Source organism: Dromiciops gliroides, chromosome 1 (assembly GCF_019393635.1).
Source record: "Dromiciops gliroides isolate mDroGli1 chromosome 1, mDroGli1.pri, whole genome shotgun sequence".
NCBI lineage: Eukaryota > Metazoa > Chordata > Mammalia > Microbiotheria > Microbiotheriidae > Dromiciops > Dromiciops gliroides.
In genome coordinates, this window is record NC_057861.1 from 109,290,322 (window position 1) to 109,308,161 (window position 17,840).

At 36.1% G+C, this 17,840-nt stretch overlaps 2 protein-coding genes across 4 annotated transcripts in view; one reads left to right on the forward strand and one right to left on the reverse strand.

The window, feature by feature from the left end:
- Positions 1–12,541, forward strand: part of TMEM65 (transmembrane protein 65) — a 52,912-nt gene extending 40,371 nt beyond the window's left edge. For all 3 annotated transcript variants that reach the window (XM_043972186.1, XM_043972180.1, XM_043972194.1), the window contains 3 exons: positions 2,553–2,595; positions 8,010–8,115; positions 9,137–12,541. In XM_043972186.1, the coding sequence (XP_043828121.1) occupies positions 2,553–2,595; positions 8,010–8,115; positions 9,137–9,238 (251 nt within the window). In that variant the 3' untranslated portion in view covers positions 9,239–12,541. The remainder of the gene's footprint in view (positions 1–2,552; positions 2,596–8,009; positions 8,116–9,136) is intronic.
- A 4,472-nt stretch (positions 12,542–17,013) lies between these two features.
- Positions 17,014–17,184, reverse strand: LOC122739188 (40S ribosomal protein S29-like). The gene has a single exon (XM_043981021.1). The coding sequence runs from the start codon at positions 17,182–17,184 to the stop codon at positions 17,014–17,016; it is 171 nt and encodes a 56-aa protein (XP_043836956.1).
- Between the last annotated feature and the right edge of the window lie 656 nt (positions 17,185–17,840).

A 17,840-nucleotide genomic window follows, 5' to 3' on the forward strand; every position in this document is an offset into this window, starting at 1 on the left:
AACCAGCCTTACAGTTTGTAAGACCAGGTTTAAATCTTTGATACATACTGGCTGTGTAACCATGGGAAAGTCATTTAAAATTTCAGTGCCCTAGACAACTCTTGAAGAATATAAGTTATGATTAGGCTGGCAGTCTTCATTAGTAAAGATTCTACACTGGAACTTTTCTATACAAGTTTGGACCAAAAAAGAAAAAAAAGTACAATATACTCTGCTAGGTGATAAGGATACAAAAATAAATACAATACAGACACTTCTTAAAGTGATTACAATCTAATTTAGGGGAAAAACATGCAAATTTTGATTTGGGAGAATATGATCAGGGTAAAGAAGTAGTTCAGGTGGTATGCTATGAGAAGGTTTTATTCAGTAAGTAATAGCCACTGAAGGACTTTGAGTAGAGGAATGACCAGAGCAGTCTACTAGGAAGATTACTTTGAAAGTGGTATGAAGAAATAAATTGGAGAAAGGATATACTGGAGTTAGGAAAATTATTTAATAGTCTACTGAGTAGACAGTAAGGGATGAAGACTTGAATTAAGGTGGTTGCAGTGATAATGGAAAGGAAGAGATGGAGGAGGAAGATATTAAAAAGATTTGACAGGATGTGACAATTGACTGGTTATATGGGACAAAGGAGAAGGAAGAGTTGCAAATAACTGAAGTTGTGATCTTGGATGGAGAGTAATGGTATACATAGGATCATAGATCTGGAGTGGGAAGGAGCCTCAGACGCCATTTAGTCCAGTTTCTTCATTTACACATGAAGAAACTGAGACCCGGGGAGATTAAGTGACTTTATCAGGGTCTTACAGATGATATATATCAGAGGCAAGGTTAGAACCCATGTCCTCAGACTGTAAAGTTGGTCCCTTTCTCACTGTACTGTGGTGGTGCTGACTGGAATTGAAAAATTGAGTGGGTTGAAGAATTTGGTGAGAGATCAAGTTCAGTTTCGGATGTTAAAAATTTGCCATGTTACAGGATATCTATAAGGCAGTTAGAAATACAGCACTGGAACTCTACACAGAGATTGAGGGGAGAGAATTTAAATTTGAGAGTCATTTCTATAGAGGTGATACATTGAAGCCATGGTAGTAGAGGAGGTCACCAAATGAAAGAAAAATGAAAGGGAAGAAAGGGCTAAGGACAAAAAAAAAATAATCTCAAATAGTCTCATATAGGGAAGGCACCTCAGAGTCAGTCTCGACCTGTACTTTTCCAAGAATGTGCTCGAACATAGATAACAAATAGCTCTCTAGCCTCTCAAAGCTTAAGTTGGGATACAAAAATATAACATAGACTGTTCTTGTGACTTGTCTTCTACGTCTTCTACTACTTGAAGACAGCCATCATAGTTCATGCAAATTTTCTTTTCTTCAGGCTCAATGTCCCCAGTTTCTTTAGCTGACACTTGCATGATAGGGTCTCCATTCTTCCAGCTTACAGTGTCCTTCCTAAAATATGGCACCCAGAAATAAACAGTGACCAAGGAAGATTATGACAGAATTATCAGCTCCCTCATTCTGGCATCATAGGATCATAGCTTTAGAATTGGAAGGGACTTTTGGGTCACCTGGTTCAACCCCTTTGTCTAACAGATGAGGAACTGAGAGAGACCCGAGTAACTTGCCCCGGGCCATATAAACTAGTAAGTGGCTCAGGAGGGATTTGAACTTAGGTCTTATTGACTCCAAGTCCAGCACTCAATTCACTGCACCATATTGCTCTATGTAGTGATTTAAGGTTTGCAGAGTGTTTTACATGTGGTGATCGACTGAGATAATGATATACTCATTAGGGAAATACTGCAACTATTATTATCCTTTTTTTTGGATAAGATTGAAACTCAAAAGCGGTTAAGTGATTTAAACAAGTATACTATGGCTCTCAAAGGCACACTTGCATGGCATTTAGAAAGCTGATTGATGTGTTTTGACTGCCTTGTCACACACTGTTGGTTCATTGAACTTGTGCTCTGGTACCATCCCTGAGTCCCCTATCTTTTTTAGATCCAACATCTGCCCATCTATCCTTTTTAAATCCTTTAAGTTGTTTTTTTCTTTTAACCCAAGTATAGAACTTCATATTTATCCCTATTCCATTTCTTCCTACTTTGTTTTGCCCAATCATTCAAGCCTGTGATATTTTTGGATACTGTTAGTTCTGCCTCTCAGCTTCTTGTCATCTGCAGATTTGACAAGTATGCCTTCCTTGTCTCTGTCAGAGTCACTTAGACACATGTTATATAGCACAAGATCAAGGAAATATCCCCTACAATCTCCACTAGAGACTTCCCTACAAGTTGATATCACTTGTTAGAACTACAGAAAAAAACCCACTAATTGTTGGAATTAGAACTATATATCTTCCATGAAATTGTTTTTGCTTTTTAATTTGGAGGGTAATTTCTATTTTGGTAAGTTATTTTATGGCCATAAGTTCACATAGTTTGGGAAATGTATTAACTCAACATTGGAGTCTCTGAATTATGATTTTTTTGGTAAGCATTATCTAATTTTACTTTTAAAATAATTTTTTCAATCTTTTAGCTGCTGCTTTGGGAAATCTTGTTTCAGATTTAGCCGGACTTGGGTAAGTTTTATATTTTAAAAACTTGAAACATTTTAAAGAATGTAAAAGTTTTATTTTTAAGTAAGATTTTCATAAATAAGGCTTCATGATATTCTAAAAACTTCATAATATTGATAATGATATATCTGTCATTCATTTAATACTTTACGTTTGCAAGGCACTTTATACACATTCTCCTCTGATCCTCAACAACCACCATGTGAGGGACTGGCCCGACAGATGAGACCATTGAGGTGTAGGGGGGTTAAATGACTTGCCTGTATACAGTCATAAAGCTGGTAAATGTCAGGGCAAAATTAGAAAAGCAATTTTGTTATTCCCTACAAAGTTTAGCTGACCTGCTGATAATGAGGCAGTTGTAGACTAGCTCTTTAAGGAGTAAAAACTAGATGAGACCTTAGAGGCCATCATAAAGGGCTTCTCCAAGTTCTCACAGGTAATAAAAAAGTGTCAGAGACAGGTTTTAAGTCCAGTTCCTCTTGCTTAAATCCCTGTATTCAGCTAGGTTGGACTAAGATTCATCTTAGTTATCGCATTCAGTAATGTCATAATAGATGATTCTAAAGTTTGCCATCTAACTTACTGTATCGCCACTCGATTGCCACTTCTGATGTGTTGAGTAAAGTCAGCCAAACTTTTTGAGCTAATTTAATTCACTCCTCATCACTATGTGTTTCCCACTGTGTTAGGTGCTGGGTGAGAGACAAAGCTTATGTAAGAAATGATCTCTCCCTGCATGGATCTTATAATCTAGTAGTATTTAATCCGCTTTTTCATTTATAAAATCATATCTGAATTAGAATTCAATGTGGCACAGATTTGATATCTTATATTTCAGAATCTTTGGTTTTCTTTTCTGGTTCCTTTAGGCTCCATCAAATCACAAGTTTTCTCTAAATGTTCTTTTATGTATCCTTAATGCTTTTCGTGTGCTGAATGGTAATGATGCTTTATATGACTAACTCTCATTCATAAATACATATATATGTATATGTATACACATTCACACAGTATACACACACACACACACATATATAATATTAAAGCAAACCCCTGTAAAACCTGTTTAAAATACTTTTGGAATGAATGAATTTTTATGAAGGTAATGGAGAGTTGCTCATATTAATTAACTGATTCTCTTGGTTTTGCAAGAGTTAAATTTTTTTACAAGGTACAGTTTCAAAGTTGTACCAGATATTTTAAGGCCATTTTAAAAAGTGTGCCTTACAATTACTTTCATCGCTTCCTGTTTTCTTGGGGAACTTACCCCTTTGATAACCCACTCTATTTTCCTAGTCAACTGACTTCTCTAGTGTTTTGAAAATGTGTCTGGATTTTCTGTATCCTTAAAAAGCCTTCACTTGATTCTACTTTCCCCTAACTCCTACCACCCTTTCTCTTCTCTTTCACAGTAAAACTCTTAGAAAAAGCTGTTTGTGATAAAAAAAAATACTTCACACTTAATTCTTGGTTTATTGCAGTTTGGCCTAATTGCTCCATCAGTTATCAAGCCAAGAAATAGACATCTTCCATCTACTTGGTCTTTTCTTGTGGGTAGTCTTGCTTTTACCTCCTTTTAATGCTGAAAAAACTCTTCTGAGGGATCTGCAGCATTCTAGTGTTTGCCACGAACAGCACAATGCCATCCATAAACATGAGCATCTTGACCTCTTCAGGGTATCTCTCTTCATTCTGTACTCTGCACTGGATCTCTTCTAGACACCTTTGGCAAGGATGCATCTCTGCTGATGTCTTACCCAATCAATGAATCAAGCAATAATCATTTATCAAGCATCTACTATGTATCAGACACAATATATGAAATAGTATGTACTTTGAAAGGATGATTTTTAAGGGATCTTGAACAATTTTGATGTGTGGATGGGAGAAACCTTATAAAACAGTTTGTACCATAGCATTTTGTTCTACCTAATTAGATGCTTTTTAAATAATTAACAAACAAGTACCTTTGTGAAATTGCAAAGCTCCTTTAATGACCTGAAACTTTTGAAAGTAAAGGCCTATCTTTTCAATATCAGTCTTCCATTGACATTGCTGTATGGCAGCAAAATGAAGAATCAGTCAACAAGTATTTATTGAGCATCTGTTGTGAGCTAAGGCACTGTGTTAAATGCTGAGGATACAAAGACCTTGCCCTCAAGGAGCTTCTATTTTATTTTATTTTATTTTATTTTATTTTTGCAGGGCAATGGGGGTTAAGTGACTTGCCTAGGGTCATACAGCTAGTAAGTATCAAATGTCTAAGGCTGGCTTTGAACTCAGGTCCTTCTGAATCCAGGGTCAGTGCTTTATCCACTGCACCACCTAGCTGCCCCAAGGAGCTTATATTCTAATGGACTATAACAGCCTAAAAAAAAATATCATGAAGAGGACACTGGTGGGTAATGTAGTGACATTCCCTACTTCCAAGGCACTTGTATTCTCTCTCTAAAGAGAGAACTTAAATGAAACTGTTCTTCTGTATTTATCAGTGGTCCTTTAAGTGTTAGAGATGAGTAGGCTATGACATATAATCAATGAGGAATGTCAATGAACATCATTAAAAATGTTAGAAGAATATGGGCTGGTTATGTGGTAAGGGCAAGGGATGACAAGTGGACATCCAGAGTACTCACTCCACTGTATTTAGCTTGTTCATATATAGTTATTTGCATGTTGTCTCTCCCATTAGACTGTGAGCTCCTTGAAGGCAGAGCTGTCTTTTACCTTTCTTTGTATCCCCACTGCTTAGTACAGTGACTGGTACATAGAAGGCTTAATATATCTCTCCCCATCCCCTACCCAGTAAACTATTCCTTATAACAGAGGATAGGGGGCAGCTAGGTGTCTCAGTGGATAAAGTTCTGGCCCTGGATTCAAGAGGACCTGAGTTCAAATCCGGCCTTAGACACTTGAGACTTACTAGCTGTGTGACCCTGGGCAAGTCACTTAACCCTCATTTCCCCACAAAACAACAACAACAACAACAGCAACAACAACAAAAACAAACAAACAAAACCAAACCAGAGGATAAAGTGGGAGAAAAGATACCTCAGCTAAATAAATACATGGAATGAATAAAGGTACCTCACTTAATAAATGTTTATTGAGGGACTGACTCCTGTCAAAATGGCACAAGAAAGCAAGGAAGATTTTTAGTTTCTGTGGTTGACCCTCTTTGGCAAACTTAAGGAAGGATGTGGGCAAGAGTAACACAGGATGGGCAGGAATGGGTAGGTTTTGCTCTTTATGGTTAGAGGCAATGTTTAAATTTATGAGATCATAAATCATTGGAATTGTTGGTATGTGCTAGGCATTAGGGATACAAAGAGAAAAGTGACATTCCCTACTTCCAAGGCACTTGTATTCTCTCTCTAAAGAGAGAACTTAAATGAAACTGTTCCTTCTCTCTTTATCAGTGGTCCTTTAAGTGTTAGAGGTGATGATCTTTTTTAGTCTTTATTTATCTTCTGCCTCTCTGCAGGATTTGGCATTGTAGACCATCTCCTCCATCCAGACACTATTTCCTTTCTATATTTCCATGACTGCTCTCCTTTGGATCTCTTCTCACCTGTGGCTGTTATTTCTCAATATACTTTGTAGGGCCATCATTATTATCTCACTCCCTATACTTAGGTTTCAGGAAGGTGGGGCTCATCAGCCTTGGCAGGCAACTTGCCTAGGGGAAGGAAAACCCTGATTTTAAACCTCTGCTGTCTTGCAGCTATACCCATATGTGGGAAAGGCTTCTAACCCTGAAGAAAAATCAGGAGCCGGAGTCTCTTAGGCAGTTAGATGTTGGACATCACATCCCTCTGGCAACTCCTGCCGAGGCACTGGTGCCAAACTGTATTGGCTCTGCCTCTCCTTTGGATCCATCAGTGTCGCGGAGAGGGAAAGCCTGCTGCATGGGCAACAGCTTGTTTTCCATATTGGTCTGCCCAGGCCAGAGCCCTGGAGAGGATACTCCAGCTACTCCTCATGGGGTAGATACAACACGGGATGTGGCAGTTACTGGTTATAAGTTACTTGCCCAATTGAGGTAGGGCTTGACGCCAGGGGCTACATTGTCCTCCTTGCAGCAGGAGCTGTGGCTCCCATATCGGACTGCATAGCCACACTGCGGCCTGTGGCTCTTCAAGGTGCTGATCCATGGTTGTCCGTGACTGAGGGAAGCCTACTATACTTAGGTATGCCTCAGGATTCTGTTATGGGTCTTCTTTTTCCATATTTCCCTCTTAGGGATTTCATCTGTTCTTATGGGGTTAGTTGGCAACTCTTTGCAGACTTACATATCTACATACCCACCCTCAGTCCTTCCTGAACCATCAGTCCTTTACTTCCAACTGTCTATTGGATATTTTCAAGTAATTATCCTGTAGCCTTCTGAAACTAAAAATGTTGAAAACAGAACTTAGTCTCTTCTTTACCCCCATTCCCAATTTTTTACCTAGGTCTGTTGAGTGTACCACCATCCTTTTAATCATGCAGGTTCATAGTCTTGGAGTCAACATGGAGTCTTTAGCACACATTTCCTTCACCCTCATTTGGACCCTTATGATCTCTTGCCTCTTCTAGTACAATGGCCCACCTAATTGGTCTCTTCAGCCATTCCCTTCTTCAATCTATCCTTCATACAGCTGCCAAAGGATATTTGGGTATTTCTAAAGCACAAACCTGACCACATAAGTTGCCTCTGCAAGGAGCTTGATGGGTACCTTTTTATCTCAAGGAAAAACTATAGAATCTGACACTTGACCCTTCACAGTGTGGCTGCAGACTTTCCTCCAAGACTTTTGAATATTACTAAACTGGATTTGGATTTACTAAACTGGCCTTCTTGCTGTTCCTTGTAAGCATGTTCTGTCTATCATCTTTCTGCTTTTGGACAGGCTGCCCCCAAATCTGGTGTGTATTCTCTCCTCACCTGCACTTCATAGAATACTAATAGTCCTTCAAAGCTCAGATAAAGTGCTGGAAGCCTAAATTTCTTTCACTTATAGTACTCTTCCTCCCCCTCCCTAATTCCTTTGTAAATATTTTTTTCCACTGTATAGTAACTGCTATTTTCTTAGACTATAAGTGTTTTGAAAGAAGCTATTGATACCTAGTAGGTGCTGAATAAATGTTTGTTCAGTTTTATTATTTTTGGTTGGAAGAAAAATTGGGGGGCGGCTAGGTGGTACAGTGGATAAAGCATCGACTTTGGATTCAGGAGGCCCTGAGTTCAAATCCCGCCTCAAACACTTGACACTAGTTTTGTGACTCTGGGCAAGTCACTTAACTCTCATTGCCCTGCCCCCCCCCCCAAAAAAAAAGAAAGAAAAATTAATTGGTTTCATGCATCAGAAAAGTAATCTTTTTTTGTATCCAAAAAAGTTGCATTATATCTACTTAACTTATTTGTTTTTAAGTCTTGCAGGCTACGTTGAAGCTTTAGCTTCCAGGTTAGGCCTGTCAATTCCTGATCTCACACCCAAGCAAGTTGATATGTGGCAAACACGTGTTAGTGCACACTCGGTAAGCATTTTTGTAAGCACTTGATAAGATTGTAATAACATTGTAATTTATAACATGATTCAAGCAATTCCAAAAGACAGATTTTTAGCAGTATTTTAACATTTTTGGGGGGTAAAATTCAGTAATTGACTCAACTAATAATAAAATTAATACTTTTATGTTCTTAATTTCTTTTATCTTTGAGATTTTTCTCAATGAAAAGTAAATATTGATTTTTTATAATTTTTAGTTTTTGATCTTTTGTTTTTACATCAGTTTCATTCCTAAGTATGTTTCTTCCCATCCCTTGCCTATCAAACTATTCTTTATAACAAAGAATAGAAGGGGAGAAAAAGCACCTCAGCAAAATGCATAGGCATATATGAGTGTTCAGCACTCATATATTCCCCCTTGTCTGTGAAGAAGGAAGGGAGGTGCATTTTCCCCTTTCATCTTCTACACCAACCTTGGTTGTCCCAATTATTCATCGTTTAGTTTCATTTTTATCGTTCTTTCCATTTACATTGTTGCAGTCATTGTAATACACTAACTTTTTAAAATTTCAGATTTTAAAGAAATTCAGTGAAGAAAGTATTAAGCTTAATTCAATAATATGTTGACAGGAAGTAAACCAAATGTGAAAATAAGAGAAATCTTACCTAATATGCATTGAAGTTTACATTCAGGAATAAACTCAGCAGTATGTTAGAGTCTTGTCACAGAAATTAAGTACCGTGTTTAAACTTGAGCAGGATTTCTGGGCATGCTATTTTGTGGGCCAGTGGAGGGACATCACCTTCCTTAGGCTGAAATAGTGCCTTTGGCTCTAGGCAGCATTTCTGAGGACTTAGGGAGAAATGGGACTGTCATCAGAGAGAATTTTGCTTCTATCAGAAGAAACACTAAGCCTGCATTTATATATTTCAATCACTTTTCTGATTATATACATACTAAAGCAAGCAAATCTCTTTTAGGAATAAAGTAACTTTAAAAAAAATGATATTAAGTATTTTTTATTTTTTGTTCTCCTTTGTTTCCTTAGGGCAAAGCTGTTGGAGTGGCTATTGGTTGCATTTTAGGAATGTTTCCTTTGTTGTTCTTTAGAGGAGAAGAAGAAGAAAAAAAACTGGAAGAAAAAAATTAGCTGTTTTAGAATCTCCATAGAAAGATGTAAAATAATGTACCTCACTTATTAAGTATGCTGTCACAATATTTAGGAACTAAGACAGTAACTATGTATAGATATGGGAACAAGCAATTAAGCATGTTTTATTAAAACACTAACTTATTGTGGCTTGGTGTTCTTAGTACATCTTTTTATAAAAAATAGCTTCTTAAATTCATAAAAATTGTTGAAATGCCTTTTCACTAGTAGCAAGCAACATTTTCATTTTTCCATTTTCATTCTTCATATGTTATATAGCAAGACTATTTTATTTTAAGTCATTGATGTGCTGTACAGATTTGGATTTGCTTATTTGTTAGTAACTACATAGACTTGCATGAAAACATCCTCTCTTATTCATAGCTGTTCCAAATCAGTTTTGGACTTTTTCCATATACAAAAACTATTGGTTATTTTGTTAAAGGTTTTTAATTCCATCATTGTTCTTGCCCCTAGTATCAGTTTTGGCCTGATTTGAGATAATGAATTTCCATTCATGCACAATGCTTCTCTCTCCTCATTGACTCATTCAATCAGTGTGGAATTGAGCTCTTTGTTTTAAGTGTTGCTGGTTATATATATATTTTTTCATTTTCTTTGCTCTGATCTTTTTGAGTCTTAAGAGCCAGAAGTTAATGAGCATATTTTCTCATTTACATTAAATACATTATAAAATGTACTTTCTACTTCATTTTTTTCTATTTTTTGCCTTAAAATTCCCAATTTTGAGTAATTATGTTGTTTTTTTCCTTATATAAAAGAAAAACTAATAATTTTTTTGTATGTTTTATGGGGGAAATTATCACAGAATTAAACAAGGTATTGTATTTTTATAGTTAAGGACGAGAGAGGGAGAGAAAAATGCCAATTGTATGTGAGTTGAAAATTAAGGATACATGAATTCTGTAGATAAGAAGAAATTAGGAGAAGAAATTAGAACCTAAGAAGGTTTGTGGTACAGACAGTGAAGTTTAGCAGAACTGGAAAGGTTCTTGCACTCTGTTGAGTGAGAGGGTTTTTCAAAAATTTCATCTTCATCAGGAAGATTTCCATTTCTGAAATATCTAAATTATGCTCATACTTGAGATCTCAACATGTGTATCTTTTTTACTGATGATGGACTTAACTTTCTGGAAAAAAAATATTTTGTGGGCAAAACTAGCCTCTGTGTGTGTGTATGTGTGTGTGTGTGTGTGTGTGTGTGTGTGTGTGTGTGTGTGTGTGTGTTTTACTGTGCAGTCAACACTCATGAGGAAACTTTTTTTTTTGGCCTTGTTTTTCTGTTATTCAAAATATGTTCTGAATAGAAGTTGCTCATTTCTTTTCTTTTATATCTCATTGAAATTTAATCATGAATGAGATTTAATTTTCTCAATCTTTATAACTTTTCAAGATGGGGACTATTAATTACATAATTATAATGGGTATTAGTTAAGCCAATTTCTTACCTATTATATGGTGTTTTCAAATGTTCCGTGGAGAATTATCAGATAGGAATTTTATTTTGGCCATTCAAGGTTGTCATGTTGCTGCTTTGGCTTTTAAAACTTGTTGAATGACTGTAATATTTACAGTCATAATATGTTAAAGTTATATTTGCATTTATTTACTTTTAGTAGACCATTTTTAAAATGAAGAGCTAAACTATCACATGAAAGAATTAGGTATAAATTCTCTCAACTATTTCCACATATCAGTGCCATTCATTAATTATAGGTGAAAAGAAGAAAAGAAGCAGAAACAATCACCTAAAAATTATAGAAAGCAAAAATAGGGAAATATAAAGAAAGTATAATTGTTGTGATGCAGAAATAATCTGTTACTCTCATTTACCTTGTACAGAAGTATAGGACTTGAGGCCTTTCCAAAAATTGTGGTTTATATTAGTTCCCCATTTAGGAACTACCAGGCCAATGCAAAATTATGCCGGACTGTTTAATGTGAGTAGTGTGGTATGTTATTTTAATGAAGACTTATTTAAATAAATGTTTTAAATACTTTTGACGCTCTTGTGTATAACCAATCCCATCTATTTTCATACAAATATTTCAGTGTGGTGCTTGCATTTTTTTAAACTTATTATCTCAAAATGCCCACTATTGTCTGGAAAAGGCTTTGTGGTATTTTCCCCTCCAAATTAATACAGTCTTAAAAAATCTGACCTTGACAGTAAATTGTTTTCGTTATAAGAGCTTGAACGCAACATTCTTGATGTAATTTATCATCCCAGAATGTGAAGTAAACAAATTCCTAATTTGAGACTTTTAACAATTTGGATCATTTAAATAATAAACTCTTGTTAAAGTTAATGAAATGCCTGTGCCCTTACCAAAGGTTTTTGTTGCTCAAAATCATAATCATAAGTATGGTGCTTTTTACAAAGTGGTTTCTTGGTTTGGCTTTCCAAGATGATGTCTTCATATAAGCTTTTTAAATTCTTGGAGTCTTCTGTCATACTATTTTCTTACCATTAACAATAAAGCCTTCATTTCTCATGCTAATTATTTATTAATGTTTGAACATTGAAACAATAATGGAGCCAAGAATAGTATTAACTGTTCTAGCAGTATTCATTTAAGTCATAACATGTCCATGTATTAGTTTTTGTTTAACTCGTGGATGCATGTATGTTGGATGTATTTTGTTGCTACTGTATGCTTAATTACAACCAATGTTTTTTAACTAAGATAAATTGAACTAAAAATATTTTAAGAAGTTGAAAATGTAGTTTTAATTTTGACATTTTAAATGGATACTATTAATTATCTTCAGGTAGTGAAAATCTTTAAACTTATAAATGTTTATTTCAAAAAGGTAACCATTTCTGTGGAATCTGTATTTTGTGTTATGGCATACATAAGGGAGAAATAATTCTACCCTGGCTATCTTGGTCTTTAATAGGAAAAAATCAAGGATACAAAAGTACTTGAAAATGATCAGAATGCCAACTGACTTTGGAAAATTTGCTTAAATGAAGAACACTAACGATTTTTTGCTGCAAATCTTTCTAAAATGAACTGTTTCCCTTCCTAAGAGTATAGTGAATGGAATTTGACTTTTTTTTAATGCTTCAGGTTTTCCTTTCAGAGCACTTACCATCATTATATTGTGTTTTAAGAAAGTGATGCTCTTAAGGTTTACTGACATTTGTAGGGCTATTTGACCCTACAATAAATGTGTCTAGATGGCTATGATTTTTGAGTTCTTGTCTGCTTTTTATGATTTCTCCTGTTTCTTCTCTAACAATTAAACTGTACATTATCATGTAGATTTTTTTTTAAAGTCTGAACCTGTGATTTCATTTGTTAGAGAATAGCAGTGAGAAAATTCCCTTTACCAATGTACATTAGCAACTGTTCTGGAATGTGTAGTCTTAAGGGAGTTGTCTGAAGCATTAAAAGGTTAAGTGAATTGCCCAGGGTCACACAGACAGGATTTGTCAGAGACAGGACTAGTTTTCTATTTATTGTATAGAACAATGCTATACTGCCCTTCATTATGTAGAATTATTGAAACTTAAAGTTGGAAGAGACCTTAGGCATCAGCTAGTCTAACTCTCTCTATTATGTAGCATCCTGGACAAATGACCATCTAGCTTCTTCTTGAAGACTTCTAAATGATGGAAAACTTAATAGTTCTTAAGGCAGCCCATTTTATTTTTAGGTTATGAATGAAATTATGTTGAGACAAAATATATACCACTCTAGTTTCTCTCTAGTACTCTAATCCAAGAAAACCAGGCAGAATAAGCATTATCCTTTCATATCTTAGTTTGACATATTTGAAGACTAATTACGTCTTCCCCAAGTCTTATTTCATAGGTTAGACATCCCTAGTTGCTTAAACTGATCTCTTGACTTGACTTTGAGTCATCCTTGATATCCTGGTCATAATCATATGGATATGGTAGGTATGTCCCCGTCCTTATTCCTTCTTCAAATTTTAGTATGATATTCTGTATGTGGTCTGACCAGGGAATACTATGGAACTATCATGTCTCTCATTTGGGACATTATAACCTTATTAATGGTTCACGGAATTTCATGTATCTACTTCTAGTAATTCTTGGCCCATCCTTTCATGCGTACCTCAGAATTTGCAGTTAAACATGCCTAGAAACCAGGCAGCCAAGAATATAATTAATTGTAAGTGTTCAGTGGGCTCTGAGTGAGAGTCTTTGAGGTTTTTGTATGAATCAGTGAATGTTCTAGTGCATGGACTCTTAAGCAGTCAAAATTTATGTCCCAGAATCTTTTTTTAAAAACATGTTTGTTTGTTTGTTTTTCCTTCAGTTTTCTCATCTCTAAAATGAGGGACTGACTTAGATAATAGATTTTATAACTGGAAGAGACCATAAAGAACATATAAAGAACAATCTATAATATTTTAGCTTTTACCATTGGTGATTTCTGAACAAGATTGTAAAATGATTGAATCTGTATGCTTTAGGACTATACCTTGAAGGAAAAAAATCATTACAATAATTTTTAGTGCCCTCACCCCAAGGAAATCCTCCCCCTTTTTTATCTTCATTCATTTGTAGCAGAATTCTGTGCAGATCAATTAAGGAACTTGATGGCATGAATGGCACACTTACCAGATTTGCTGATGATACAGAACTAGGAAGGTTGTTAACAGGAATGAATGAGCTATGGTCCAAAAAGATCTTGGCAGGCTAATCTGTTGGGCTGCATCCCAGTAAGGTGAAATTTATTGAGAATAACTGTAATGTCTTACACGTGAAGGTTAAAAAAACTTCACAAGTATAGATTGGAAGCATGTGGCTATTTATCATTTAGTCTGAAAAAAGGAATTTTTAGTGGATGGCAGACTCAGCGAGCTTATGATAAGGCAGCCAAAAGTTAATGAGAAGGCCTAAGTTAATGAGATTTGGGGCTGCATAGAGAGGCATGATATGTAGGACTAGGGAGGTTATTATATTACTGAGTTTTGCTTGGGTTAGAACACATCTTTGTTTTGTTTTGTTGTTGGCACCCCATTAAGAAGGGTATTCATTGATGAACTGGAAAATATCCAGAGGAAGGTAACCAGAATGGGGAAGGATGTTAAGATCATGCCTTATGGGAATTAGGTGAAACAATGGGGGGGATCTTTATGCTAAAGAACAGATTTAAGGGCCTATGAGAGGAGCTTTCTTCTGTTTGAAGGCTCTTCATATGAAAGACAGCTTAGATTTGTTGTGCTTGCCACCAGAGGGAAGTAGGAACAAAGGAGGCAGAGTTACAGAGATGGAGATTTGGCCTGGTGTAACAGACTTCCAACAGGTAAAGCTATCCAAAAGTAAAATGGACTGCTTGAAGAGGAGGTGTTCAAGAAAAGGTTGGGTATCGTCTCGCTGGGCATGAGATGGGGGTTTTCTTAACCAGGTGGAAGTTGTACTAAATGGCTTCTGAGGTACTTTCCAACATGGGGATTCATTGAAAAATCAAATATTTTAGAACCAAGTATTATGAATGGACAAATAATGTCAAGGGCACTGTGTCATCTTGTGTCTTTTGACACAGTTTGACAACGGTCCTACTCCCATTCGATTTATATCCTACTAACTACATAGCTGATTAATTGGGCAAGAGGCTTACATAGAGGGGAGGCAAAACAAACAGAAAACCCCCCAGCCCAAATGAAATCTTTTAAATGAGCTTTTAAAAAAAGGCCAACATCTTTCAGAATTCATATAAAGTAGATCCAGGAAAAAAATTATAAGGATGAAATAAACACTGAAAGTTATAAGAAAATGTTTCCTCTGTCTCAAAATGAAGTAATATTTTCCATAAAAATTGACCCTCTTTAACGGATGTGAAATAAACTTGTGGGTTGAGAATGGTAAGTATGGCAATAAGTATGGTAAGTAAGTATGGTAATCTCAAATGCTCACTTGGTTACCAGTTCTAAAATGTGACCCTTTTCAAGGAGGTTATTTACAATGGAAACTTTTAAATGGGGCACTTTGTATTACAATTTGAGCATAAATCGTAATTTATTATTCTACAAAAGTTTGTTTAAATAAATGTTTTTAAATAAACATGTCAGAACTTATTTATCCAAATGACTGTTGTCCTTTAAAGTAACTACCTTAGGAGGTTTTATATTTATTCCAATTTGTCTCTCGTTGTTTAGAACACTTTGGGAATGTCTGTTTTTTGCAACTGCTTTCAGAACCAGTTTTCCAAATTATACAAGAGGACCAGTTATTTTATAGCACATCTTTTTGATCCAAAGTGTGGTCACATATTTTATTTATCAATATATCCTGTGGCTCAAACCTAAAGCATGCTTTGTCTCAGGCTGACTTCAGTCTTGGGGCTTCTCATTAAATATTTGTCTTTATATCTTGCCCCATCATGAGGTTATCTCTCATATAATCCTCCTCTTTTGGCTTGTGCTTTCAAGGCAGTATTCCTCTGGAAACATCAAAATTTAACATAACATAACATAAAGTTCGTCTGCCATCCATGTTAAATAAATACTCAGGCTAACAAACCTCCAAATATAAGAAGCATTCTTTTTAGTTAGATAAGAAAAAGATTCAAACTATACTGAAGACAACTTTCCCACTTCGCTGAGTGTCTTCCTCTATTACTCTGTCCTCATTAAAGCAAAACACTTAAGTTTTTAGAGAATCGAGTTCTCCCCCTTCTCCTTTCTCTCTTTTTCTCTACTCTCACACTGGTGCATATATATGTACCTGAATTATATTTCAGAATTATCTGTACTTAATAAATATAATTTGGAAAACTGGTTCTAAAAGCAGTTGCAAAAACCAGACATATATTTTCAGTCATTTTGATTTTTGTAGAGGTAAAGTCATTTTTATTAACAGAATACATTTAAGGAAATTCATAAATAGAGGTGCTATAAAAAGTTGAGCTCTTAAATTCACATTGTATTAGAACAAATAAAATAAATGAAGCATTAACAAAATCATGATACAAAGTAAAGCACTCCCTCACATATGTAGGTCTTTAAAAAACTATTCAGGGGTGGCTAGGTGGTGCAGTGGATAAAGCGCCGGCCCTGGATTCAGGAGTACCTGAGTTCAAATCCGACCTCAGACACTTGACACTTACTAGCTGTGTGACCCTGGGCAAGTCGCTTAACCCTCATTGCCCTGCCAAAAAAACAACAACAAAAAACCCAAATATGATTATTATTTTTACTATATTTTTAAGAAAACAATTCTTTATCCTTTGATATCCACCTGTACTTTGCAGATCCTCCTGTTTGCTAAAAGCTCTGTTTTCCTCAGAGACTCCAGTTTAAGCGTTTCATGTTTAACTTGGAGGATTCTGTGTTGGCGATGGCTCTTTTCATGCCCAACGAGAAGCATTTCGACAGCACTGAGATTGTTTCAAATGTGCTTTTAGTTGAACATGTTTTCAGTTGTGCTGTGTGCTCAGTAAGTGTATCCCTGTTTATGGAGCCCACTTCTAACCCTATAGGGTAGTCCCAGATCAAATCTAACATAATAGAAGAGGGTAACAAAAAAAGACAGTTGTCTGCCATTCACACGGCCTCAGATGCTATTATTTTGTGTTTTTGTGGTTTGAGAGCATGTAACATTTTTAAAAAAATCATAACTGAGAATGACCTGTTTATTATAAACAAATTAGCATAGCAGACACAACAGGATCCATCTTTAGGTAGATAGACCAAATAGCTGAACACAGACCAGTAAAACGGTGATCACTGATGGTCAAAGTAATCCCATAATCATCGAGATCCGTAGACATAATTTAGTCCACCTTGATGAAGCTGATGTCTTTCGCATACTGACAGAAGCACTGGCAGCACATGTTCAGGCCGTACTTTCGGATCAAGCCATGCTGGTTCAAACACAGGCGGCACGACTGAGGCCCCTGGCTGAATTTGCGAGGGTGGCTCCAGTAGAGCTGCTGGTGACCCATGGTGCTGCTAGCAAAGACATGAGAAGACAGGAAGAGGTAACATTTCTTAATAATCTGCAGTCATTCCCTCTGCCAAGGGACCATTTGATCTGAATTCTGATTTTTCAGGACATTCTTCTTAAAATATTATGCAGAGCCACAAAGTCTATAATAGCCATATTTAGCATGAAGTCCTTTAGGTTTAATAGGACAAGATTTAGGCATGTGCCCCATCTCTCCACAAATGAAACATTTTGCAAAAGGAAATTCTTCCACAGATAGGTTGGCTCACTTTGGCCTTTCATTTGGCTGTTTCTTGTTCAGTGGCCCCCCCACAGGCTTAAAAAACATTTCCATGCCAATAGCCAGACTCTTCAGCAGAGTAGAGCAATTTGAAATTCTGTAGCATTGCTTTCTATAATAATCACATTTAAGGGCAGTGATCAGCCTAGGTAATTACCTCTATCCTACTTAAAGCAAGTGATAAGATACCATGTCTTGATATATTGGGTGAGAACATTTTTCATCTTTCACCCTGAACAAGGTGTGAACACACTTCCTTAGGTGTGATCAGAAGTCTTTTCAGATTGGCTGAGACACTTGGTCATGCCCTTTGGGACCTGTAAAAAACAGGGAGCTTGGAATCCGAGATTGAAGTTTCTGGTAGCAGAGAGGAG